This window comes from Aquila chrysaetos, chromosome 18 (genome assembly GCF_900496995.4).
Source record: "Aquila chrysaetos chrysaetos chromosome 18, bAquChr1.4, whole genome shotgun sequence".
In the NCBI taxonomy this organism is placed as follows: Eukaryota; Metazoa; Chordata; class Aves; order Accipitriformes; family Accipitridae; genus Aquila; species Aquila chrysaetos.
In genome coordinates, this window is record NC_044021.1 from 16,377,041 (window position 1) to 16,404,489 (window position 27,449).

The 27,449-nt window shown below is 42.3% G+C and overlaps 1 protein-coding gene across 5 annotated transcripts in view; it reads right to left on the reverse strand.

Moving 5' to 3' along the window:
- F13A1 (coagulation factor XIII A chain) overlaps positions 1 to 27,449 on the reverse strand; it is a 64,717-nt gene that overhangs the window by 13,324 nt on the left and 23,944 nt on the right. For all 5 annotated transcript variants that reach the window (XM_030041928.2, XM_030041923.2, XM_030041930.2 and 2 more), the window contains 8 exons: positions 22,593 to 22,711; positions 16,933 to 17,040; positions 14,243 to 14,417; positions 10,396 to 10,534; positions 3,212 to 3,315; positions 2,313 to 2,401; positions 1,183 to 1,336; positions 317 to 604 (listed from right to left, as the gene is read on the reverse strand). In XM_030041928.2, coding sequence (XP_029897788.1) covers positions 317 to 604; positions 1,183 to 1,336; positions 2,313 to 2,401; positions 3,212 to 3,315; positions 10,396 to 10,534; positions 14,243 to 14,417; positions 16,933 to 17,040; positions 22,593 to 22,711 — 1,176 coding nt within the window. The remainder of the gene's footprint in view (positions 1 to 316; positions 605 to 1,182; positions 1,337 to 2,312; positions 2,402 to 3,211; positions 3,316 to 10,395; positions 10,535 to 14,242; positions 14,418 to 16,932; positions 17,041 to 22,592; positions 22,712 to 27,449) is intronic.

Sequence of the window (27,449 nt, forward strand, 5' to 3'; positions counted from 1 at the left end):
GAAAACAATACCTTGCTGCTTAATACGTGTACTCCTTTGCTTTCTTTTGTACTAAATAAGAAAAATTAACAGTTCTCAGACATGCAGCTCGGTGAAAGAGAGCATTATGCAGGGAGCAACAGCCTGAAGAAAACAGTCTCAGCTCTAAATGACACTGGTAGCAAGGCCAGACTTGGGAGTGGAGCCTCCTGATACCCAATACAGTATCCTACCCCTAGCTACTAGAATTGCCTCTACCCATGGGTAGAGACATTGGTGACAGTTAATGACACAGAAAAAAAGCTAGCAGGTTTGAAAACAACTATGCAAGTCTTACATGAAGAGGGTTCCAGTTTTGCACTGAAAGAGTGTTTCTTGAATTCATTTTTTGGGACTCCTGTGTAAAAGACTATGTTGCCTGAAAGGTAGGTAGTAGCAGTGTAGTAGTTGCGACTTTTGTTCCTGAAAGTTATAGTGACTTTAAAGTCACTGCCAAGGACTGCCTTTTGCACTTGGAAGTCCATGTCAACATCCGTTTGTGGCTGATAGGTGGTATCTTGGGTAGTTTGCTTTTTAACGCCATACATCACAGCAGTCTCAAGAGCCAGTCTCTCCTCCGCTGAGCCTAGAAATGAATGAAAATCAAATTTAGAAAAGAAACAGGGGTACTGCATTAGCCCACTCACCGATCACAAGGGTGCCTCTTCCATAGTTTGTGGTAGCTGAAATGAACGGATCAGGACAGTGAACCTTCCTGTGGTAAAGTTAATATTAGGAGAACTTCACAGCTTCCAAGTGAGCTGGTGTTAAAGATTCAAGCCATACCAGATAAATTGATGTAGCTTAATTGATATTAATGGAGCTACACTGATTTACTCTGTGCGAACATCTGGCCTGAGTAAGAAATGTCTAAACAGCTGTACGGAAAGCCTTGAATTGTTTTGAATGCTTTGGGTTCCTCCATGACTACCCTTTGTTTTCACTACAGCTTACTCAGTCCAAAGCATTTCCAATTAGCAAAGTTTGTGCTCTCATCAAGGCATCTGCAGTGTTTCTGGGATGGAGTTACAAATAAAGAGTTCCAGAGGGCACCTTGGCAGCTTTTTGTGAAGCTCCCTCAGTGCCAGAGGTTCGTAAATCTGCCATCCAAGATCTGACTCAGGTAAATCTACATCAGTATGATCCCACCCCATTTCAGGTTACCTTCTGGGAACTTGTACTCCTCAGTAATCTCCATCATTCCATCACCTCCAACTTCCTTGGTCACAATCAACTGCCCAACATGGGTTGTGTCAATTTTTTCTATCACTTGGGTTCCATTTTTCTGCCTTCTTGAGTAAACAATATCACTATTCACCTATAAAATTAGATGAAAAAGGATTGAGATACGTGGAAGCACAGAGAGGAAGGGAAGCCAGCCTATTTCCCCTCAAACTGATGACATGTTGACTTGCAGTCCCACTAATTACTCGCAATGAAGTCCCATGTTTAAAATTAGTCATATGCTACAATAATGACCAGATGCATTTTACTATTTGCAGCTCCAGAACGACAGACGGTGTAAACTTGGGTAGGCTACAGAGATACTGGTCGGACTTGGGGAGCATGATTACACATTCCTTGCACCAAAAAGCTTTAGACCATAGAGAGGTGAATGCTTCATAGATAAAATATCTTTTCTGTCCTAAGCTGTATACAATTCAATTAGAGAGAGACTTGCTCTGCAGCTGCTGCAATTCTGGGCACACCAGCTCTGGTGGTGCAAGAGGTTAAAACTCCAGACCAGGCCCTCTTGCTCCTCATGGAGATATTTCCCTCTCAGATCTGCCAGTCAAACCACCCATGTGAGCTCTCCTTGACCCACTGCAGCCAAAAGGAATGTGGTGAGCAAAGACTTCTTTAAAATCACTGCATCCATTTTGACTGAAATAAGCAAGGGAGCCAGAACATAAGCAGCTTTGCTGGCAAGCCTGACAAGGAGGGAATAGCTAACAAGGGATGAAGATGAGCAGCTAGAGCTAGTGACTTATTTGCCAGCATAGCTGGAATCTGGGAAGGATGAATGACCACAGCCTGAAGTTTCATCGGAGCCAGAGTAGCTTTTTCTGCTTATTACATTGGTGAGCAGAGATTAGAGAAATCTCTGTCATTCGTTAGAGCTGTATCACACCTACTGGCCTGCATGTCAAAATATAATTATGAGATTTTTTCTTTGATATGGAGTATACGTGAAGTAACTTCTCAATCCATATATTGCAGTGGGGCCCTATCTTCTGTCTCGCCTATGGTCCCACTGATATCGCTCAATGCACTAAAAATTTTCAGGTATGTACCTCAGCATAGACAAAAGGAGCATCAAATTGGAAGCAAACGTGACCATGTTTAATAGCTTGAACTGAGGCTGGGCCACACCTGTACATACCTATGGGGAGAAGAGAGATAAAGTGAGAGACTAAATTAAATAAAAAACATGTCAAAATGTTCTATTTTCTCAAAGAAAAAGAATTCTTGGGGGTTTTGTGAACTCTTTCAATAGTTTACAGGAACTCCTGACCAAGAAGTGAAAAGTTTAATTTCTGTTACCAGCCCTCTAGACAACACAGACTCAAGTCTGAAACAACCTAATGGTTTGGTACGTTAATGACACTGTAAAGTCCACTGTAAGTCTCAAGTGCTTGAAATGGAGTTACAGCTGGCTTTGGTTAAAGCAGATAATTTTGGGAGGGCTCAGTTAGACCACAGACTGAAAAAGATCTCGAAGCACATTTGCTAAGAATGTCTTTTAAGAACTGGAAAATTAAGGACTGGGAAGAAACAGCAGTGGCTTTTCACTTTTTCTCCCCTGCCTACTGCCTGCTTAGGAAGTTTAGTAAGGGCTGCAGACATAAAATGAAAGAGAATTAATTTGATCAATTTCCTGTATAGGTTCTCTAAAATTTTAGAAGCCATCTTTCGGCAACAGGACTACATCTATTCTGTAGCAAGCAGGGCCCTTCTCATGCAGGATTTTGTGCACATGCATCATGAGCAAGTGTTATAATAAGGACAGATTTATTTTGGAGCTCAAAACAAATCAGAAGAAGGCCCTGAGCACAGGTGAGTGTGGTTATCTGGTGCAAGAAATTGTCACTGGCCATATGGTGCCAGTGGCTCAGCTATCATCAGCTCATTGTTTGCCACAAAGAACCCAAGCGTTGGAAAGAGAGCTAAGGAGGACTTCAAGCAATATTACCATCACTGGTTTCTTGGGGTGTCCCATCAACAACCTGCCATCCTCCAAAACCAACAGGAAGATCAGGTCTGGTCATCCAAGCTTCATTCCAGCAATGATAGTTCCTTAGAAAAGAGATGAGACCAGAATATTAAATTCTTGGAAAGAAACATACAAACCAAAATAAACTTGTGTATTTATGTCCTGCCATTGCTTCAATAACAACATCTGCCAATGTAACGGTGAAAAAGTTGGCTCTTTTTAGAGAACAGATTTTTAGGTCTAGAAGTTTGTTACCTATCTGTTAAAACCTGAGGGCCACAATCCTTCATTGTAGTTTCTTGACTGCAAGTTGAAGAAGCTTTTTTGATTTTTCTAGTGTGTTCTGAATGCAAATATCTCAGAAAACTTTTCAGTGCTTGGAGGTTGTTGGGGTATATGAAATGCTACACAAACTACAATCCCTTTCCAGCCAGATACCTCCACTTCAGTCTGCTTGCTAAAGCAAGCTTTGAATCTTCTTCAAGCCATTGAAGCATGGTCTGCTTTATAACTATTAAGACTGAAGCTTTGGCATTTCTTCTGAAGAGATTTCAGGATCAACTCCATAACATACAGTGTGTAGCTTTGTTTTCATGGCTCAAAACAAACATATTTAGCTGGTTTCCATGTTGGTTGAGAAAAAGACCCTGCATAGGCTTTATAAGACTATCCTCATTGTGGATTCCTTATAAGGTCTTCCCAGTGTGTCATGCCAATGAGGGACATCAGATCTCCCAGAATATACAGCTTTCATAAAACCCATCTACAACCACTGTGTGCCAAGTCTTGCCTTTAGGGCCCAGGACAGTATGCTGAAAGGTGAATTTCTGAGAGCCGTTCATCTAGGCACTGAGGGTTGAAATGCCCTCACTTGGCTGGATTCTCAGGAAAAGAAAAAAAACCACTACAACACCAACACAGTCCACCCAGAATGCTTCAAAGATGAGCAGAAAAGACAGACAGATCTTGTAACTTCTGCAATGCTATCGGTGCTCAAGGGAGAGAGCACAAGCAAGAAAAAAAGAATCTAGGAAGAGGGTCTTGCAGTAAAGCCAGCAAAGTGTTTGAATTTCATTACTGCAAAAAATAAAAGAAGGAAGGAATAGAGAAAGGGGCAATTTTGCTTGCAAATTGTAGATATCCTACAGCAGATATGAATGAAATTACATCTGTGTAGCTGCTGATACAGCCCATAGTACACGCAATGATACTAGCAACCAAAATGGGGTTTGTTAAACTCTGACCATTTCATTAATAATAGGTGAAAACCAGCCATGGAGCAGAGTCAGAAGGATCTGAGGCTTGTCTAACAAGACATTTCAAAGTGGAAATGAAAGCTTGGATCAGGGTAAAACTTGTCAGTTAGGAGAGTTAATGAAGCAGCACTACAGAAAAGGAATTATTCAAGGAAAATGACGCACACTCAGAGAATTTTTGATGCTGCTGAGAGTAGTCAATGCTGAATCATGCTCACAGAGCTTTGCTGAGGGCTACCAGAGAATGAGGACGCACTTTGTGGTAGGTGGGTTTTTGAAAACTGTTATGCCAACATGTGGCAGAGACAATCCCTGCCCTGAAGCCTTCACTAGTTCACTTTGAATCAAACTCAGATGTGTCATTAGCTTTGTGTTCTGCAAACGAAGAACCTTAAGAGCAGGCAGGAGGGAAGGATGATAAAACCAAGGGGGGGATAACAGTGTGGAAAATGGCAGCTCTGCTTCAATTCTGTAATTAGGTAATGCAGTTTTTTTCTATATTTTTTTCTATACTCATCCTATGGGACAGGACCTTTCTTACTGGTTTCTATTGGTGTAATGTTGAGCGCAACAGGATGCCAATTTCTTAATGTCTGCTGCCATGCAAATAACAAAGACATTTAAGGATATTGAAAGTGAATGGTCAGAAAGACGTTGCTTGTAAAGCACATGAGCATTAAGGAAAGGAGGGTGAGGGGAACATTTGCCTCTCCGAAACGTAGCAGAAACTTCTCTTTGGTAGAAGTGAGCACAGCCGAGGAACTGGCTCTGCAGCCATAATTTGTTAAACTGATTCTATAGTTCTTGTATTCTACAGCAAGCCTGAGACATTAAAGAAAGCAAGAATGGCTATACAGATCAATGTAGTGACCATTAAATATTTACAGAGATAATTACGAATAGACTAAACTAAGCGATGGGGAAATTAATAAAAGATGATCAGGTGGGTTTTATGCCTGGAAGACAATTTAAGAAGGGTACTTCATATTGCTTATGAGACAGGCACATGCTAGAAACAGCTGCTGCCCTTTCATTAACTAATAAGCTCAGGCACTGGGGTTGAGAGAGGCACTGGTAACATTATTGAGAAACTGGCGAAAAGTGAGCTGGAAGTGAATGGGAAAGCAGAGGTCTCAGAAGGGGTCTCTCCACAGCCTGGCCATGGATGAACCCCCATGGGGCTGGGTGACTTTGAGCAAGTTTCTGCTGAGGTACTGATGTGGGTCTGCTTGTACCTCACAGTAGGAGTGAGTCTTGATTCCTATCCAAAATAAATATTCTGTAAGTGTCTTTATATCATCATTAAGAAAGACAAGGAGAACAAAGTAAGGGGACAGAGGCAGTACTGATGGGCCCAAATCCGGCCAGCTTTATAAAAATAACTTTTTGCAAAGTCTGTGTAATTTTGTATATCTGTTTTGTTGTTGTCGTTGTTTCCTATCCTGAGGGAGAAGATGATCTTTAATAAAAATAAATAAATGTCAGATAACATTCAGAGGGAGCCCCACACTCAGAGATTGATTGGACTAAAAATCCTGGCTCCAAGTATCCCTGAAGTCTGAGAGTATTTAAAACCCGAAGACAGATCAGCTCCAGCAGTACAAGGCAATAGAAATGATATATTAATAAAGAAAAAGAGCTTTGCTTCCAGTTTTCAGGAGATTATAAATAAAAGTGAGAAATACATTTAAAAAAATCATTATACAAATACCTTGAGCTTGTCCTCTTAAAAAAAAAAAAAAAGAAAAGAAAAGAAATAAAAGAGACATTAAAAATAAAATCAAGGTTAAGACACAAGTCATTTAAAGTCGGCATGTGGGCTACCATGGAGTGTTACAGAGTAATGAAGAGAGAGGACACAGAGGAGAAATGAAAAGAGGTGTGTAATATATTAAGTCATGCCCAAAGGGTTCTGTGCACCATGTACTAATAAATGCAGCAGGAGGATAAAAGGATGAACAAGGCAGTTCAAAAAGTAATCAAGCCAAAAAAACCAAACGTAGGATGGATGAAATACTAGTGTGAAGTTGCTTATAGATTTCAGTGGAGCAAGGATGATTTTGGATGATCTGGCCCTGTCCCAAAAGAATGGAAAAAACCAGGACTGAATTAAGAAGTCTTGGGAAACAGCTGGGAAAAGGAGAGGTAGGGAAATAAAAGGAAATGTCAAAAGTGGGGGAGAGGTGTTTCATAGATCAGGTTAGGAGAAGGGGAGAAGAAGAGAAAAGTCTGAAGCATAGCAATGATCCGTTACTGGCTGTATATGGACTGAGCAGTGAGGCAGCCAGTCGTTGGGTCTTGTTTCACATCATTTATAGGCAGACGAGGTGTCAGAAGAGTGACTGTTCCTTTACAGCTCTGTGAGCCATAGAAGGACCAGCCCCATGAGATGTACTGAGGTCCTGCTGTCACACAGACCATATGCAGCTTAGCAAGCTGGGAACACCAAGGATCCTAACAGGAGGGAACACGGCAAATAGCAGGACCAAAACCCTGGACTTCAGGAGAGGAGGCTTTGGCCTGTTTAAGGTCCTGCTTGGAAGAATCCCATGGGAGGCAGTTCTAGATAGCAGATGGTCCAGGAGAGCTGGTTGGTCCCCCTCCAAGCTTAAGAATGGTCCCTGCCTGTGTGCAGGAAACCAACCAAAAGTGGCACAAGGCCCACATGGTGAACAAGGTGGTCCCAACTGAATTCAAACATAACAATAAAGTACACAAGAGGTGGAAGCAGGGACAGGTGACCAGGAGGAATATGGAGACACTGTCTGAGCATGCAGGGACAGGTTTAGGAAAGTCAAACCCCAGATCAAACGGAGTATGTCAAGGGATGTGAAGAGCAGTAGGAAAGGCAAGCACATCAGTATCAAAAGGAAGACTATGGAAAATGTGGATCTGCTGCTGAATGGGGCAGGGGACCTGGTGGCAAAGGACTAAGAAAAGGCCAGAGTATTCAATGTCGTCTTTGCCTTGGTTTTTACTGCTAAGATTTGCCCTCAGGAATCACAGCCCCTGAGACCAGTGTGGAAGTTTGGAGTAATGGAAATTTACCATCTGTAGAAGAGGGACAAGTCAGAGAATATTTAAACAAACTGGACACACAAAAGTCCAATAGATCTGATGGGATGAACCCAAAAGTTCTGAGGGAGCTGGCCAATGTCATTGTAAGACCACTCATATCTATCGTTGAAAGGTCGTGGTGATTGGAGGAGGTTTCTGAGGACTGGAAGAAAGCAAATATCACTCCTTCCTTAGAATCATAGAATTGTTTAGGTTGGAAAAGACCTATAAGATCATCAAGTCCAACTGTTAATGTAGCACTGCCAAGTCCACCACTAAACTATGTCCCTAAGCACCACATCTAGACGTCTTTTAAATACCTCCAGGGATGGTGACTTAACCACTTCCCTGGGCAGCCTGTTCCAATGCTTGACAACCCTTTCAGTGAAGAAATTTTTCCAAATATCCAATCTAAAGATCCCCTGGTACAACTTGAGGCCATTTCCTCTTGTCCTATCGCTTGTAACTTGGGAGAAGAGACCTACACCCATCTCACTACAACCTCCTTTCAGGTAGTTGTACAGAGTGATAAGGTCTCCCCTGAGCCTCCTTTTCTCCAGGCTAAACAGCCCCAGCTCCCTCAGCCGCTCCTCATAAGACTTGTTCTCTAGACCCCTCACCGGCTTCGTTGCCCTTCTCTGGACACGCTCCAGCACATCAGTGTCTTTCCTGTAGCGAGGGGCCCAAAACTGAACACAGGACTCGAGGCCTGCTCCTGCTGGCCACACTATTTCTGATGCAGGCCAGGATGCCGTTGGCCTTCTTGGCCACCTGGGCACGCTGCTGGCTCATATTCGTCTGGCTGTCGACCAGCACCCCCAGGTCCTTTTCCGCTGGGCCTTTTTCCAGCCACTCTTCCCCAAGCCTGTAGCCTGTTCTTCTTCAAGAAAGAAGGAGTACCAGGGGAACTACAGACTTGGCAGCCTCACCTTGATCCCCGGGAAGGTTATAGAGCAAATTCTTCTGGAAAACATTTCCAAACATATTAAGGACAAGGTGATTGGCAGTAGTCAGCATGGATTTACAAGAGGCCAGCTGTGCCTGACCAACCTAATAGCCTTCTCTGATGAAATGAATGACTGAGTGGACAAGGGGAGACCAGTGCATGGGGGTTGGTTTCTCTTTTGACTTTAGGACCATCTCCCAGAACATCCTCAGAGACAAACCATTGAAGTATAGACTAGATAAGTGGACGACAGTAAGGTGTATTGAAAACTGGCTGAACTGCCTGGATCACAGGGTTGTGATCAGTGGTGTGAACTCCAGCTAGAGCCTAGTCACTAGTTGTGCACCCCAGGGGTCGATACTAGGTCCAATACTGTTTAACACCTTCATTAATGACCTGGATGATGAGACCTACTACACCCTCAGCAAGTTTGCCTGTATAGAAAACTGGAAGGAATGGCTAATACACCAGAGGCTGTACATGAGGAGAGGCTAAGAAAGCTGAGACTCTTCAGCCTGCAGATAGGAAGGCTCAATAGGATCTTACCCAAGTGTATAAATGCCTGGTTAGGGAGACGGGGGGAAGAAGACAGAGCCAGACTCTTCTCAGTGGCCCCCAATGACAGGACAAGAAGCAATGGGCCATAAACTGAAATACAGGAAATTCTGTCTGAACATCAGGAAACACTTTTTTTACTGTGAGAATGATTGAGCACTGGCAGAAATTTCCCAGAGAGGTTGTGGAGTGTCCATCGTTGGAGATATTGAAAACCCAACTAGACACAGTCCTGAGCAACCTGCTCTAGCTGACCCTGCTTTGAGCAGGGGAGTTGGATAACTTCCAGGGGTCCCTTCTAGTCTCAACTATTCTGTGATGCTGTGATACAAGCTTCAGATGTAAATGAACCTAATTGTTTTCCTTAGATTCCCTCTTGGTAACAGATTATAGAAATCACATAAAAGAGGTTACAGCAACAGGTACAGTCATTTCCTCCACCACAGAATGGGTTTATTACAGTTTTAATATAAAGACTTCCAGAGATTAAGTTATTAATGAAACATGCTGATGAGCAGCTATGCTGATGAGTTGAAGATATTGACACAAATCAGGTGTATTAACACTGAATAGGACAAGTATCTCCTGAATGTAGGAATATAGAGGTCACATTCACTGCTTCACTCTGAGGAGGAGAGGCTTGAGGCCCAATAACCCACACATAATTTTTACTGAACAGGGCATATAATCAATATCTGCTACGCTTCTCCTGTCAGACAGGAGACAGTAAGAATTCGAGGAGCAAGTCAGAGGACTGTCTTATCCAAAAGAATACATAGACTCCATTTCTTGTTCCTAGGGAGTTTTCTTTTTATAAATCTGGCCATAGCATTTCAGTAAGTTGTTTGATACCTTGGCTCGTTTCTTTTTCAGCTGAACTGGATTTATTTCAGAAAGTACCTACTTGCGACAGTGACTGCACGAACACAATGTAAAACCAGCCTACAAGTTTGGGAACTGGGCAGAAGCAGAACAAGAAAGGTGTTTTTCCATAGATATTGAGGTATCCCTTTGAGCCTGGCTCCAAACTGATGAAAGTGCCCATCCTACTCCTTTCTATTTTTAGAAACAGCCTGGCCCTAAGGAGCACAAACCCATTCCAGCTCTTCTCCAGTGTGCTTAAATGTGCACTGTATGGTAACATTAGTAGTGGGATCCCCTAGGGTTTGTCTCTTTACGTGACAAGCGCTTCGTATAAGTCCGCCTACTAACAATCCATTCATTCCATTTTACGTAAGCTAGCAGTGTTCTTTAATGCACAGAGAAATAAATAAACCACAGACATTGCTGTCATGTTTTTTACTACCTATACAGTTGACACATTAAAGGCATTTGCCAGGAGAACTCACCAGACAGAGTCTTTTGTAATTTTGGTGTCCACTTGCCCTTCATCATCCAGAAAGAAGTCCAACTGTAAGTTGGCATTGTTATCATGGGCAGAAGAATAGTTGGTAACGAGTCTTGCAGGTATCCCCAAGCACCTCAGAACTGTGGCAAAGAGAGAAGTGTGATGAGAAGGACAAATATAAAGACTGTGCTCATGGATGACAGGATGAGAGGAGAGAAACTATTAATAACTAGAATAAAATGGGAAAACTCAGTCAAAACAACCCAAATAATTTCTCCTATCTGCCTTTATATAGAATATGTTAAATATTTTATTTGGTCCCAAAATGACGAGCATTCAAGATAGGTAGTGGTACAATGGTTATAACCTAAGCAGCTGATTACTAATAGTTTTAGAACTGTCTTGCATAGTGACCACATCGTAGCTTTTCAGGGCAAATCTGGGTGCAGTGGGTCAACTGCATGACCAAATGTGGTACAAAGAAAAGTAAGTTTAAGCTTGTAAGAAACAGAAAATATATTAGGTCTCCTAGTATCAGGAACCCAAGAGAATCATGAGTCTGTGCTAAAAAGAAAATGAATAGAAAGTATCTCCTTTTGGTTGATTTGGAGTTTTCCTGTTTGATATCTGCTGTCAGAAGGGATCTGGAGAACACAAAGAATAAAGCAGAAAATTATTGCTAACAAGGGAGAAAAGCTACATTATTTGCAAGTGAAATGTCAGAGTTAGAGAGTCTGAACAAAATGCATTACATAATTTGTATTGATTGCTAAGTAATAGTATTTTGGAGTCAATAGTTCTTTCCCATAAAGGATCTTAAAAGGAGGATCAAAAAAAAAGCCCCCACCCCTAAATCTCAGACCATCACAATGTAGCACTGATGGCTCTTCTCCCCATTTGACAAGTGGTAAATTTGGGAAACGTGAAAATGCTACGGCTATGTCTGCAGTGCATTAGTGCATCATTAGGCTTCTGTGTTTGTGGTGCACCCTGGCTGATAAATAGGCACGGAGCATGGCCCCGAGGGAGGTGTGGGGCTGCAGGGTGACACATCATCTCCGCTTGTCCAGATGAAATATTTTGTCTCTCAGCCAAAAAAAGTTCCTGTTTTCCAATTTAGGAGCCAACATGGTTCTGCAGAAAACGGGGGTTTTTTGGAAAGGGAAAACATTTTTATTGAAAATTCTATTTAAAAATAGTTCCAATGCTGCAACGTTGAACAGCCCTTGCTGGTACTGCTGGGTTTTGTATATTCATTAGTGTCACTACTGTGACTCCCAATAAAGTGTAACACCACACATTCATTTCAAGTTCCTGGATGACAAATTACCTGGATGCATCCAATACCATATGTACCTATTGATTAAACTTAATTCAAGTGCCCTCCCAGGCTTCCAGCACATGAGCCATCAGGGCTCATTGAAAATAATTTGTCTGACAATTTCAAGATTAATGACCATTTTTCAGAATGTTTTAGCATTTTTAACAGATGACTATCCAGAGTGTACAATATAGTAACCTTGGAAAGCTGGGCTGGTCACAATGATAAAACATTGGCACCTCTGAGAAAGACCCAAACTCAGCTCAAAACAACCCTTTTAGTTGCACACGGCTGTTTGGACCTTTGCTGTCCTCTCTGTGCAGCGGTCAGCAGCTGGACATGTCAGTGGCTATGTATCAGATCAGCCACCGGACAACATTTTCATTTCGTAATGCTCAACAAACTTTATACTTCAGCAATCCTTGCAGCAGTACAAAGTGCCAGGTCTCTGACTTGACTAACTTAGTCAGCAAACTGAGTCTAGTTTTGCCCCAGATAAATACGCCTCTCCATTTAACACAGCAGGCTCCGGGCCTCTGCTGCGTCACCCCAGTTTCACAGTGGCCTGCAGGCAAAATACTGCATAGTGGTGATTTGGGGCCAGTGCGGGAGGAAGGTGGGAGAACTGGTGTGTGCGTTTGTCTGCCTGTGATCTAGAGAAATCCAGATGAGGCAATGGGCAGAGAAGACAAAGCAGCCCGTGGAAGCTGCTGCGAGGAATTGCATCCATAGGAAACGTGCAAGAGCCTTTTTGAACCCACTGTGCTGTGCAGAGGCTGAGGAGCGTCAAGCACAGACCATACAACCTCAGGCAGTGAAGGAAGTAGACATCTCTCAGGTTTTTTGGATGTGAGTGATTGCTCATTATCCCACTGCACCAGGAATAAAATGAACTATTTCATGCGTCAAAGGACAGAGCACCTGCCAACACCTCCCCAAATCAAAACAGGTACCTCTCCAGATATATGAAAGAGAAGCAGAGAAACCTAAAACTGCATCCCCCGTTGCAGATGTGACAAGTGTGTGCCAGAAGAAGGCTAGGTGGTCAGAAGACAGCTTTATTTCCAAGGTCCTTACTGTTTTGAATAGCTTTTGAACTACCTCAAGTAACCAAAATGAGTTATGAAATTCAATTATCCAGACTGGAGGAAAATTATGTACACAATGAAACATACATGTACAGAACAGGCAAAACCAAAGTGAAAACGTAGAGATGTCCAGGGCTGCCTGAGGGTGAAGAACCAGTCTTGTACCTTGTCATTAATTATTCAATTTCCATGTTTGTTGCAGAAAATGCGTGATTAATATCCTTCATATTTGATAGAAGTATAATGTAAAGAGAAGTATAATGCTATTCCTTGAGACAGCAACATGTGATGGTATTGAGACAGATGAAAAAGGGAAAGGTTTCACAAAGAGTTTTTCTGTAATTTCCTTTTCACATCTTAAATACAAGCACCAAAGCTTAGACCTTCAACTGTGGCTGAAAAGTACTTGATGCAAAGTAGGCTCCAAGCCTGCAGAAATACCTATTGTGTCCCCCTGGTCCTAAGCTGATCTGGTCCTCCCAGGTTTGATACTTAAATGCATATGTTGTAAGTGCTTCTAACGAAGATCATCTGGGCTTAAGACAGACACTTACTTTTACTTTCTGTTCAGCTTCTTCTATTGGCCAGTGCCATAAGTATAGAAACTGCTTGACTGGGTCTAGATTGGCACTTGACATAAGCACGGCTTCCAATGTCTGGTCCCCATTATCTGTATAATGCACATTTTTTACACTCCCAGAGTCTTTCTTGACTGCAGTGTGTTCCAGTGTATCAGCAGATGATGTTGTCAGAAAGTGCTAGACAGTAAAAAATGGGACCAATCCAACATTGCTTTTCCTACTGGGTTTTACAACATGCAACATCCTGTTTGCTGCAACATTGGAACTCTAGTTTGAGGAAGTGTGTTCAGACTTAGCCTTGTAGCGCTAGACAATTCATAAACCAGGCCAGCATTTTCCTCATTGTTCTGGCTCACAAACTCCATAGAAAGTGTTAACAGTGCTCAGTAGACAGGTGCTGGGACAGCACACGTCAATTTTGCTAGGAACAATCCTCAGTAGGTGCGATTTGGCCTTTCTGGAGCAGAAACACAACCACATATCCCATATTGGGTTACAGTTTCATGTTGCAGGTCTAGACGACAAACCCCCTGTTCATCTCTGATTTCCTAACAGAAATGTGGACTGTGCCAAAAAACTAACTTTCTCTCTCCCAAACTTACCCGTGTGAGTCACTGAATATGTTTTACTGAACCAATAAATAGTTAACAGATTTGTGTGAAAGAGCAGTCAAACTGAAGGAGATGCCAAAGGTTTATTTAAAGACCATCTATTTTAGCCATGTATTTTTAAGTATCTTTACTATTTACTCCTGAACACTACAGAGCCAGGAAGTATTTTAGTCAGTTTAACCTAAAAGCTCTCCCTTGTTAAGCAAGAATTGCATAGCAGCGTGGAGCTTTTCTCACTGATACCTACATGTGTTGAAGACACCAGCAAAGACCCAGCACTGGCCGTATCGCACGGGTTGCTTAGAACTGTAATACTCCAAGAGGATGTCCACGCTTCCCGTCCAGGCTGAAGGTGCAACACCGTAAGTGTACGTATTGTCCCAGGATCCAGCAATCACACCATTATCATCCCTGGAGTTGATCTAAAGACAAAGGAAATGAGCATTAAGGATGTCAGAGACTGAATAATAAAGAGCTCTTTAACCCAGCAGACAAAGATAGGATGGGAGAGACTGAATATAGCCAAGTTTAGGCTAGAAGACAGACAGAAATGTTTAATTAAGAAGGTAGATGAATAGAACAATCTTGCTAAGGGCCACGGATTCTCCATCACTGAACAACTTTGAATGAAGGTCAGACACTTAAAAATAATGGAGAGATTAAATCACCACAATGAGTATCCATGTTGCCAGTTTAGTAAGTTTTATGAACATTAAACATGCTTACTGCTATGTATTTTTAATAAACATGATCAGTTACACACTGATAAGCAAGCCTCAGAAATATTGAGCTAGATTCTTTCCTAACATCGGCTGTTTTTCTGTCTGTATCAGCCCAGAGATTTTAATAAAATCACTCTTGATTTACAGGGGATTGAGAGGAGAACCAGTCCGCTGTTATTTTTAGAGTAGAAACTAATTTCTACAGTCCAGCACACACAAAAACAAGAAGGAATTTGCTGTGTAAGTTTTCTCCTGGTAAGATTATACAAAGCAAGGAGTTTTGCTGACTAATGGCTATACTGATAGGCATTAACGAGCAATACATCTCCTAGCAGCAATTTGAACCAAACCAGTTGAGGCTGTGCAAAAAGCTCATTCGCCCTGTATCTTTTAATTATGCTAATGTGGAACAGCTACACACCAGCCAAATAAATCACAATTCTCATTTAAAAGCTTTTGGCTAGATTAACTACTGTTTTATAATTAGAAAATCGACTTCCTGTGAACCCTAGGACTGAATAAAGATAAGCATTCAGAGTCATAACCAAAGGGTTAAGGGGTTGTGCCCATCTCACTGTTGTAGGAGACATGCCAAGAAAAGAGGCACTTCAAGGACAAGGCAGCGTGTTGATCTTCAGGCTCTCCTCTGGCTGTAAAGAGAGGAAGAAGGGGGCAACTCTACCTGTTCTGCAATGTCAGGAAACCTTAGAATGATCCCAGAACAGGGGCACCTCCTCAGACAAACTCAGCTCTACCACATTTCAACTTGAGAAAGAATGAGGGTAAAGAACACAGATGGGACTTAAACACCTCTTGGCCACTTCTTACTGAGGTCCAGATTTCAGATGGCCAAAACTCCCACCCCGCTATGGCCTAGTCCTGCAGATTAGACCTAAAGTCCATTGACTCCTGGATTTCCAATGGTGAATTTCTCCACCTCCCTAGAATGACTGAGTGGCTCAAAACCTAAGTAATATCCAAGCCCTCTCTGAGTTCATAAACTTTGTGCTATTCTGCCCTTAAGGCTTCCATGGTCCCTGCATGAGGGACCTTTTACACCTACCAGCCCAGCAATGAGGAACCACATTCAATTCTTACTTCTGTCTGAAGGTCTGAAGTCACATTTCTAATGTCTTGGGTGAAAGAACTAACCAAAAGGTTAAAAGAGAAAGAGAAGTGGGGGTGTTCTCAATACTTCTTGCGGAAGCTATTCTATTTAACATGATGGTATGCAACGTTCAGCATGTGGCACTGAGAGGCTGGAGATCCCATTTCAATGTCATCTAAGACAAAGAGCTCATTCTTTTAAAGCCTGGGAAAATGCTGTAACAAGTGGGTTAAAGGATCATCTGTCTCCAGCGGCCATTTTTTGTGGACAGTCTATTTTAGTAGCTGACTTGGGAGAACATCTAATGACACTAGCTCGATGACTAGAGTATTATTCTGGGAAGTGGAAGGCATCAATTCAGACATCTATAAGGCAGAGGAGGGGACTCAGCCTCTGCCTTCCACATCCTGGAGGAGATGTCCATCTTGAATATTAGGGATGGGGCTGCTCTTGTACCCACAGCATGACTCCTGGTGCCTAGCAGCTGGAAAGAATGGAAACATGGAAAGTCTTCTCCTTACTCTTTGCTTCTGGTTATTTTAGGTACTTCCATTCTGAATGGGGTAAGTTTTGTGGACTCCATGTTTAGGAGGACAGCTCTCACAGTGTTTTCTTCTGGGGCCAAGGTAGCTCACGTAAATATTGTCAGCCTGACTAGGCTTAAAAATCAGACACAGTAACACCCACCATTGCAGTGTCTTAAGACCCATTGAGGTTAGTGCTGGAGTCCACACGAAGTCTCTCAGTTCCCCATCCAAAATTCCACCCATTATGCTGCCTTACTGTCCATGGCAGAAATAGTTTTCTTAGCTATCTCAGCTACTAGAAAGTGAGCACAGTGTCACAAGAAATGCTATCATGCCTGGAGTGCAATGTCTAAAAGCAGTTTTCCTACCAGTGAGGTACCATTCTCAGAAAAAGGCAATGAGCCGACATAAGTATTTCACCTTTAGCCGAGTGAAACAAAATACCAGACCCCAGAGGTCAGAATGGACAATTGATCTGGCACCTGTTGGAGTGAGCACATCGGGGCAAGAGGGCCAGTTAAATAAGCCTGGCTTTGATTTACGAGTTGCTTCTGACACATATTAGGCATCCATTACATACCACTGCGGAGGCAACACGGCAGATTTTGATTGGGTTTCCACGCCCAGAGAGCTCCAGTTCTGCTTTGTCCATCAGGAACAGGCAAGCATCCAGAATGTTTTCTTCAAACTACATAAAATAAAAAGGGAAACAGAGGGAAAATTGAGTCACTTTTTATTCTGGAAAGCAAAGGCAAAGTTTTTTTCATTACTGTTATAATAGCTGATCAGCTTCAAAATTAGCTGGGCAAGTCAAAGTTCCACGTTTAAAAATACAAGTTTTGTTCTAGAATAATTGCTCATGTATGGTAAAAAAAAGTGAGTGGTTGTGAGGGAAAAGAGAGTGTAATTTTCGGTTCAATCTCAGTCCAGTTTCCAGAAGGTTGAAATGACAACACAGCCTTTCTGACAGGACATAAAATTTTAAGTGCTAACAAGTATATAATAGGAAGATATTATAATAATAACTACAAGAAGCTAGTCTGCTCATGAAGGACTTCATGTCCTTCACAGATTCCAGACCTGTTAATTTCAGGACTTCTCTGACACAGCCAATGCAATGCTGGGAAGTTGAACAATAAGTGGTTTGCCAACGTTAATTTGAAGACACTTACATTTTAAAATTAATTTTAAATCTGTTTAAAATTGACAAGCCAAAAGCTGACTATACTGATTAATCCTGGTCTACAAAACTTAGACATCAAAAATACCAAGTGACCTAAAGTAGTCTTCTTCAAAAATAGTGAAAAGGTACAATTTCTTCGATCCAGCATGAACAAGCACAAGAATGAATTGAGGGCAGAGGTGCCTAAATAGACCAGAAATTATTTGTCACAGAACTTGCCCTGCAATGTATTTCATTTTCCTTAGGAGAAACTGCATAGCAAAGGAAAATACCTCTGTCCCCTGCAAAACAGTAGGAGACAGGGAAACGCACATTAATAAAACTAAAAAAAAAAAATAAAATTAGTACCTTCTAGATACACAATCTTATATTAACATTCAAGGCTGTGACAGAAACTCCACGGAGCTTGTCCCCTTGCCGCGTTAGGTGTTATGTTCTACACTTGCATCCTTAAAGATATGATTCACACTAACAGGATTTTTGCTCTCATGCTGCTACTAGAGTTGGATTGATTTTGCAACTGTCTCCAGCCTGGCTTAGGCCTCCTTGGCAGATAAGGGCAATCTGAGTTTTGCCTCCTGAAGAAAGTGAGCAAGAGCCCAGCCCAAGCTGCTGCTTTGGCAGCCCGGGGAGAGGCGGAGGAGAAGGAAGAGTGAGGCCAGAGAGCTGAAAAGGAAGCCCCAAAGAGTCAAGACTGCTGCTGATGCTGCAAGGAAGATGGGAGGGATGGGGGTGACATCCCAGGCAGCAGCCGAGCTTTGGCAGAAGCCAAGAAAGCAGAGGCACCACTGTGTTTCACCACTCTCAGCCATGTCCTGGCCAGGGAAAGTCCTTTTCTTTGCCTCTGCCTCAAGCCTGCCTGTCTCTCATTGCTCAGGGTACCACAGCCGTATGGATCCTTTTCAGCAAACATCCGCCAAGGCAGCACACCTCTCTTATCATCACCCACACTTGCATTGGATTACTTTCTCTGGAGCAGACATTCACTAGTGAGTAACACCTTATAGTCTGAGCAAAACTGAATTCATGGTGTTTGGGCAAATAGGGAAAGAGGCATCAGTGTTTCCCAGAGACCTACTCCTAGTATTGTATCATCCCTGGGAAGCTGAATAATTGCATGGTAGACTCTCCAGTCCACTCCACTGGTATGTGATGTAAATAAACTTGGGTGAATAACCATGCTGTGGAGACCCTCCTTCTCAAGGAGAATGCTCACAACAGATAATGTAAACTCTGGGCCCTCACAGCCATCCTTTCTGCTTCAAGTTCACTTTTCTTCTGATCTGGCCCAATGATTTATCACTGTCACCAGGATCAAAATCTGCTTTCTGCACTTTAAGTCATCAGCAGTGCCCAAGACCTGAGTTAAATCAATAAGAAGTTTACCCTGCAAATTAAATCTTTCTCATCTACAGTTTATGAGACACTGTCGATCTTGCCAGCATATACAGAAAGAATAAAGAGGAAAGAAATTGCTGTCAGGGTTGTTGCCTTCCACCTCAGCATTTACAAAATGACATGAATGCTTGTGAAATAACTGGATTAACAGAAGAAGAGATAGGACAAACTGTAAAGTCTAGCTGCCTTACACTGCTGCAGTAGTGTAGGATGCAGAGTAGCCTTAACTCTAAAGCCAGTTTTGCCCTTCTTCACTATCCAGGGATTTAAAACCATTAAAACAAACTAAATCAGTGTCCTGCTCTTGTATTGGCATGAAAATGCTATCTAGAGGGAAGCGGAATAGAAACATAGCACTTGTAAGGCTGGACACCCTTGAAATATCAGGGGAACCAGAGCAGCAGCAGGCAGCCAGGACAGGTGAGTGAACTTGGGCCAGGCTCAGGCACTGTCTGCCCATCACTAGCTGAAATGGAAATAAACCAAATTCAGGACCAAGAAACTTTGGCAGAGCCACCTGGGAAAGACTTCAGGTGGAAAACAAGGCATGAGAAAACACACAGGCAGAGATTCTGTCTGCCCACAGATGTGCATTGTGTTACAGAGCAATACATTCAGACGGGCTGGCCTTCAGTGGGCATCCTCTTTCATGCTAACCTGTTTCTAATAGATGACCTTCCATTTAAATCGAAGTAAGAGGGGCTGTATCACCTTTTGCACCAGTTGAATTAGGGCTGTATTTCTCACAGTCAGTTGCAGGCAGATGTGATCTCACGTTGCCTACAGTCTGATCTGACCAAATGCACGTGCTGTAAAATTACATTTGCACAGTGGGCTGTAAAGCTAATGCAGCTCAACATGTGGACATGAGACAACTCAGGATGGCAACAAGAACTCTATGCCCACCTGTTTTTATTTTATTTTTCTCACAAAAAAACAATGTTAAGTGATCAATATAGCATTCAACTTCTGATCTTTCTCAGCTAGAGAATTCCTATGTGCCTAGATTTCTTCCAAAGTCAGACTTCCCCTGAATCCCCTGTGGGCTTTTGTGAGTGACTGGCTATTTATGCTTTCTTAGAAGAAAGGAATCACAGTCATGTTACAAGGAACACCTCCATCCTCATTCATTACAGCTATGTTTCAACTAGTCTGTTGTTTTTTCTTCCTTGGTCCATTTTTCTTGCCTTTCCTCCTCTCATGTTGATGCTGCTCATTAAAGACAGCAGCTGTGAGAATCATCTCCCACTAGTAACCCAGTTTTGAACTGTATGTTCCTTTTTAATTTAGAACCTGAGTTAAAGCTTCCAGCTGTCATTGTTCAAGGCAATTTTTTAGCCTAAGATTATTACCGTGCACAAGTCTATCTGTATTTTTTTATAGGACCATATACCTTTCACCTCTATGACTGTATGTGGCCTTATACTTTTTACTTACACTGTTGTACAGGGCTATATATCATAAAAACAAAATACATACTTGTATGCTATATCCATAATACAGGCCTTGCTGCTAGTACTTTTACTCATTCACAGCAATGCTCTTATTCTTAACATCTGGAATTGCTGAAAATGAGGGAGATGCATGTTATTAATGGTTGGAAATTGTCAGGGTAAGATCAGGAACATCACGTCTTCCATCTCACTGGAAGTGAGGGAACCAGAAGAATATTTCTCCATTGCTTTGCAGTTTGAGATGTCTGTTACACCCATACAAAATGATTGATTCCATTAAAACTCTTAGCTTGGGCCCCCTTAGATACATCTGCCACACTCAGTTTTCACACAGGCAAGTGATAGCAAAAGGTGCACCATAGTACAGTGTGGAAATCAGGTCCTCCAATTTCAGACAACACAAGAATAAAGTACTTGACAAAGGGCTACCGAACAGCCCTAACCTCCCAGACAGAACTACCTCCTAGCAAAACCAAATAAATAATGCAGTTTCTCAAGGGAGGCTGGTGTTTGTGTCAGGAAGGTGCCAGATTTGCAGAATATAAGCACCTCAGGCCAAGCCACCATAGGCCATTAATTTAGCATCTTAGGACATAAATCCAGCAGCTGGTTTAAGCAGCACCTTCCACCTCCAGCCACTCATTCCCCTCCCTCCCTCCCCCTTACATCTGTCACGGAATAAATCCCAAATCTAGGAACAGAGCAAGCCCAAAAAATAACCCGGGGAAAAAGAAAAAAAAAAAAACAACCAAGGAGATGCTTATTCAGCTAGATCAGCTCTCCAGTCTGATTCACTGCATGGCTGCACAAGCACTTGCAGGGGGAAGGAAGGACCAGGAGGGGGCATTTTTGGTCAACTTAAATGCACACCCAGCTTTGGCCTCAGGATCTGGTTCCACATCTCTTATATCAGAGGCACCATCAGCTTATGGCATTGCTCCCCTCCTCCACCCTCCCCCCACCCCTTATTTAAGGGTTATTTTTGTCTCAGTCAGGATGACAGACCCCGCAAACAACGGCACTGACACAACCAAAGGAATGGTGCAGAGGCAGGAACTCCCTAAGGCAGTGCTGCCGCAGGAAAAAAAGATGAAATTGTACCCTTAAATAAGAAAACAAGAGAGACGTGAGTTCAAAGAGCTCTCCAGGGCAAGCACACTGGCAATCCATCCAGCTCAAGCTCTGAGACTGGCTTTAGCTGAGGGAAAGAAAGCAAAGCAAGAAGGCCCCTTCTGCAAGGCTGCGCTGGGGAGGTGCCAAGAAAACTGAATGGATCCGTCACCATAGCATTAAGGAAATACTTCAATACGTTCTTAATTGTGCTGCTGTGAAAATCCAAGAGGTGAGCTGAGCAGAGTTCACCGTGTCCAATAACTGTCCGTTGGAGCACCCCTGAGTGACAGCTAGGGTTAGCTTTGCTCATTTTGATTCTGCTTGTTAATGCCTTTTTCCTGTTCTCACACAACAACTTAACTCTTTCAGCCCGTAGGGATTTTCAGGCTGGTTAGTGCTTACAAACAGATTGAGGTAAAATAAGCAAGCGGTAAGTCTGATGTTATTGAAGGCACACCAGTACCGCACACCAGGCTGGAGCGGGGTGTTTCCCACTGGCTGCAAGAGGCCACTGGAGACTGATGTTGTCAAGTCCAGGCAGCAAAGGGAGGGGGTTCCCCCCTTTGTCACTGTGGTGAGGAAATTTAAAACTCTGGTATTAAATCCCAATTTGTCATAGGAACCCTGTGACAAGCTGACCCCCGGGAAGATCAGCATTATTTCCACCAAGCTGCTAAAACTAAAAGGAAGCATCAAAAAGCAATACAACCTATTGCCAAAAAATGGAAAGAAAAAAAAAAAATCTTCACTCTTTCACCAAATTGGTTTGGTCCTGAAGTAGCAACAACATAGCATCAGAAATACTGCTGCACTGTGGAAACCTCAGCTAATGATTAGAACTTTCAACAGGCAGCCTCTTAGTATCTGAAATATGCTCCTAAAACAAAATCTTTAAATATTAGCTATTATAACATTGCTTTTCTGGATTAGGCATATACCCACTTCATACAATTTTAAAATTATGCCCCTCGTCTTTCTGAAGGAGACACCAATAATGCACTTCAGAGCCCACAGTCTCAACCACAGTCTGGTGTCAATTAAACTCACTTGCTGTCCTACTGAGAGCAGCCAGAGAAGGTCTAAATAGCTCACCTGACCGTAACTCCAGCTTCTCAATTTTATCTCGTTGATGTTTCCATGGAAAACAACACCAACATCATTCAGGACATATTCTTCTCTTTCCTTCTCATCATCCAGGTACACGGCATCCTCTGCATCAGTTTACCAAAAATAAATGTTAACACAGTTGCTTAGTTTTCATATAGGACAGATAAAAAAATCTTAGCATATAATACAGTCATCTTTGATGAAAATTACCCCTCTTCCATCAAACAAAACATTACTTGCTTCAACAGAGTACAAGAATAAGGAGGTAGTGACCCCAGTTAGGAATATGATACACAACTTAAAAGCATGCAAGATGCAAAAATGCTGACAACTCCTGCCTGTTTTCTCAGGATCTGTAAAGTATGATTAAAATGTCATGTCTTATCAAGAATTTTATGATTACCGTGTACCACTAATTTAAAGGTTGGAGCACCATGACGCAATTCTGCATCCATACAAACAGATCAAAGAACAATTTCAAACCTATTAATGTTAATGGAAAACAGCTCAAGTCAAAGAAAAATCCATAGTGCACTAAAAAAAAGGAATACAGTTTTTATAGTGTATTAACAGAAGGGTTTGATTGCTTTTTCTGTACATAAGTTATTGACTGGAGTATGCCTCCTCCATGTATCTTGACTGCCCAGCTAATATGAGGAGACATTCAAGTGTCCAAGTGAAAAGTGTAAGTAATTGGAAGACATCTTTATCAAAACATATACAAAGGGTATATCCTAGATTAGTCTTATATCAAGAGTCAAGAGCGTAAGCGTGGACCCTTACCCTGCAAACATGATTCACATACATAAATAACCCACTATTAATATTCATAAATAACCCTGAATGACATGAAACTATTCAGATGTTCATAGGTAAGTATGAAGTAGGTCGTGATTCTGTGACGCTAGAATAGTTGAAGATTCCTTTCCTGTGCCAATACTTGTATTTTGAGACTAAGAGATACTGCTTAACCATTAATAGTCTGGGAACTGATTAATTTGAGGAAATCAGTAGTGTGGTACCAGATAGCAAATTAAAGGGAAGCAATAACCTCTGATAGTTTGATATGAGCAAGTACAAAACTACCACTCACTACTGCCATAGTAGATTCTTTCAGCATCCCACTACAAATTACTAGAGGATCATTTCACTTTTAAAAGCCTATTGATTTGTTGTATTTTGTTGAAATGCAAATCAGATTTGTACTTCCTTGTAAACATCATCCTCAAAAGCTTCTTCATTTGCCCATAAAACTGCAATTTGGCTGAAAATAAGCTCAAATCGGAGCCCTCTAAAAAAAACAATGGCAAAACTCACACTGGCTTCAGCTAGGTGAAGGGTTTTGCCAGTCTACACACCTGACCCTGCTGGAAGTTTTGTCTTCTATGAAGATATATTTATATCTCTATGCCTATACATACAGAAGGGATTATGCATAGGTATGTGACATAATGACACATTGGTGTGCAAGGAATGATAGGGAAGCAGGTGTTAGATGCAAGAAACTTTTATTGCATTTGAGGACATCAGCGCTTGCTATTATGCTTTTGACAGGGTTGCTGTACAGGCGCTGCAGACTACCTCTGAATCCGAGCAAATAAAGAAGTGGCAGGTTTTATCGGGTTTTCCCTAAGGCAGGCAGGTCTGAGACCCACTCTTGCATTTGGTGGGGTGCTGGTATTCACCCAGTTTCTGAGGGCTGGGCCATCCAGAAGTTTCTTCATAGGCTTGTCACTACCCATGACCTAGTCAACCTGCACCCAGGCACAAAGCGGAAGATCACGAGTTTATTATATTCGGAGGCTACCAGGTGCAAGAGAGCGTTAAAACTTGACAGTGAATCAAAAAGCTGCAGTTATTTATGCCAGCAGGGACTCTCATACTTACGAAACTGTATATTACATGACTTTTTTGAGATCCAACTCCCAGCTCAAAACAAGTTCTGTGTAACATCCCACTAAAAATGTTGCAGATGTTACAGATCATCTAGGCTCTGTTTCATTAGGCTGGATCTGCCTGATTTGCTGATTGAACAATTATATGCATTTTCTCACTGAGCTTTGGATTTTATTAAAGCATGTCCATACAAATGGTACAGAGAACTCATTTAAAGAAGAACTCACACCTTCTTCTGTACACTTACGCATTCAGTGGAGTGTGCACATATGCCTTCTTGACAGCTGTTGTTTTCTTTCAGGGATTAAAAATACCAATATTGATCTGGTTGGTATCAATTGAGATGCTTATGTTATTTCGAGACTGCGTGATCTTTGCTAAATCAGATGAAAATTGATTAACTTCTCTGTCAATTATTTTAAAATATTTGTGGTTTTTGAGAAAGTAAAAAGGGCTTCTGTGTTTCACAGAGAAGCCAGCTGCTTTGATTTTTGACAGCTTTCACTACCCTTGAGACTGTTTAGAAGAAAATACGAGGCATTTGTGACTACTTTGATGCTAAACATGCTCTACATAGTACAACTCCTAATTATTTTGTGCAAGTGGAGGCTCACATCTGACAAACAGAAGAATTCCACAGAAATGTGCTGGGTTTGTTTGTTCTTTTTCTCTAGCAGTTTAGGGGTTTTTTTGCTCACTTTTATCCTGGGAAATTACTGAGACACTAGCAATGCTACAAAGAAGCAAATTAGCCTCTATGCTTCTCTGTTTGAAGATGGATAAGGTGAAAACACACTCCGCATGAAGACAGTACTCCAGGTGAGGAATCCCACTGAACACAGGCTCCTTGTAACAGAGGTGAGGAGTGCAGAGCAGCCCTTTCAATTTGGGAAGGTGAATGAGCACGAGAGGACCCTACCCAGTATGGGGGGACCCCATCCCCAGCACAGCAACTGCCTGGAGTTGGAAATGCTATTTCTTCACACAGACGGTGACCGCTGAGCACAGCGGCACCAGCAGATGGGTGGCGGTGGAAGCAGCAGGCTTGCCCTGAGCACCCAGCCTCCCTTCAGTGCGCTCCTGTGGGAATCCAGGAACGCTGGAACCACAAAATTCCCAGGGCTCTAGCTGGGTAGAGGACAGCATTGTGGCAAACCCAGAGCTGCAAGAGCTAAATACAGTTATCTACAAAACCCACTCCATCCAGGACCAAGATCACCATGCTGCCTTGCAACTACTAGTGCTTGCCTACACTAATGTAGCAAAAGGATGAAGCTCTGTGTGAATTTTACGCACGCGGAATCTGCGATACAATAGATCAAATTTAAGATTTAGCTATGAACGCAAGAAAATATTACTGGGCCAAATTTGGATGACTAGGAACATGTGAGAGGAGTCCGAAGTCAACTACATGTTACTAATCCTCAAACCATATTAGGACATTTAAGCAGAAGAAATGTGCAACTGACTCAGTAAAGTTGCAATATATTCAATTGCTTAAATATAATGCACTTTGCAGGAGGCTTGGGTGAATGAAACGCACACCTCAGCCCACAGAGTCTGTAGCTCACTCAGATACACTGTGCATCTCCACCTGTGACAGAGCCACACAAGTCAATGCAAGGTCTTTTCCTGCTAAGCACTGAATGTTCCCCAGCAGAAAGTTGTTGGGACTCAGCACCTCCTCAGAAAGAGCTCACAATATCCAGATCAAAGGAGCCCTTCTCTGCTTTCATGTAGTCTGATACGGCTAAGAGTTAAGTTAAATTCCAAGAAGTTATCCTTAACTACTTGCCATTTGTATCTTCTGTTTCAGAACTGAAGAGGACTCTGCATGCCCAAAAGCACATCTGTTTTTCCCAACTATGTCAGCTGGCGGAAGAAAGGATGTTGCCTCTGCTCACAGGCTTTTTACCTTGCTTATTAAGTAATGCAAATTTCACCTGAGTATCTGAAACCTCAATCCACTAGCTTGCTGGATTCCCAGATGTTTGGGACTGGTGTATGTCATTTTGCAGGATCAGGCCCTGCATCTAAAGTATTCTTGGTGATCAGCCTTAAAGGTAGCTAAGGGGACTAAAACACATAAAAGCATCTGATGATTTCAGAAGCAAAGTACTCTGTAGCTTGACTGGTAAAGTATTCAAACTTGTTCTGAAACAGCAGAAAAAAACCCGCATACCTGGCTGGGAAGATATGTCAAAACTGAACTACAGTGAAAAAAGGAGTAATAAGAAAGGGCACAAATGCCTCTGTCTTAAAGAAAAGCTGATACTGACACACTGATGTTTCTCCAAAATGATGAGTCGGAAATCTGCGCTAGACACTGACAGAACCCATACTCTGCTCCCTGCTATAACAATCCCCATTCGTTCCCAGCACCAGCCTTCTCTCTTTTTAATGAGGCTTTTCACTCAGACTTTTCTGCTTAGCTATTAACCCAGCAAACAAGTCTAGGAGATTTTCAAACTATTGTTTTCTCTGCACTTTAACTGCCTCAGTTTTTATACCCTTTTGTCATTCCACTGAACAATCTTTTCCAGCCAGGGGATAAAGCGTGCAGAAACAGTCCCTGGTTTTCTAACACAAGGAAAGGGCGAAAAGGCAGATATAGGAGCCAATTAGCCCAAACTACCTAGCAGTAAAAGTAGGGGCAAGAAATGAGAATAAATCCAAATCCAAATGAAACATGCAGAAAATGAAAACTACAATAGTCAGCAAGGGACAGGACCTGAAGTCATTGAGACACACCTGAACATGTAAGCTGGAGACAGGAATGTGTTCCTCCAGGGGCGACCCCGAGTTGCCTCCCCTGGGACTGGGGGCACGCAGCGCATCCCTGCTGCCCAGAGACTCTCTTTTTCTTTCCTGCAGCAGAGCTTTTCCATCGGCCTTTGGCTGCTGTTGGAGGCAACTGCTGCGTGTCTCGCTCCCTGCGGGTTTGCT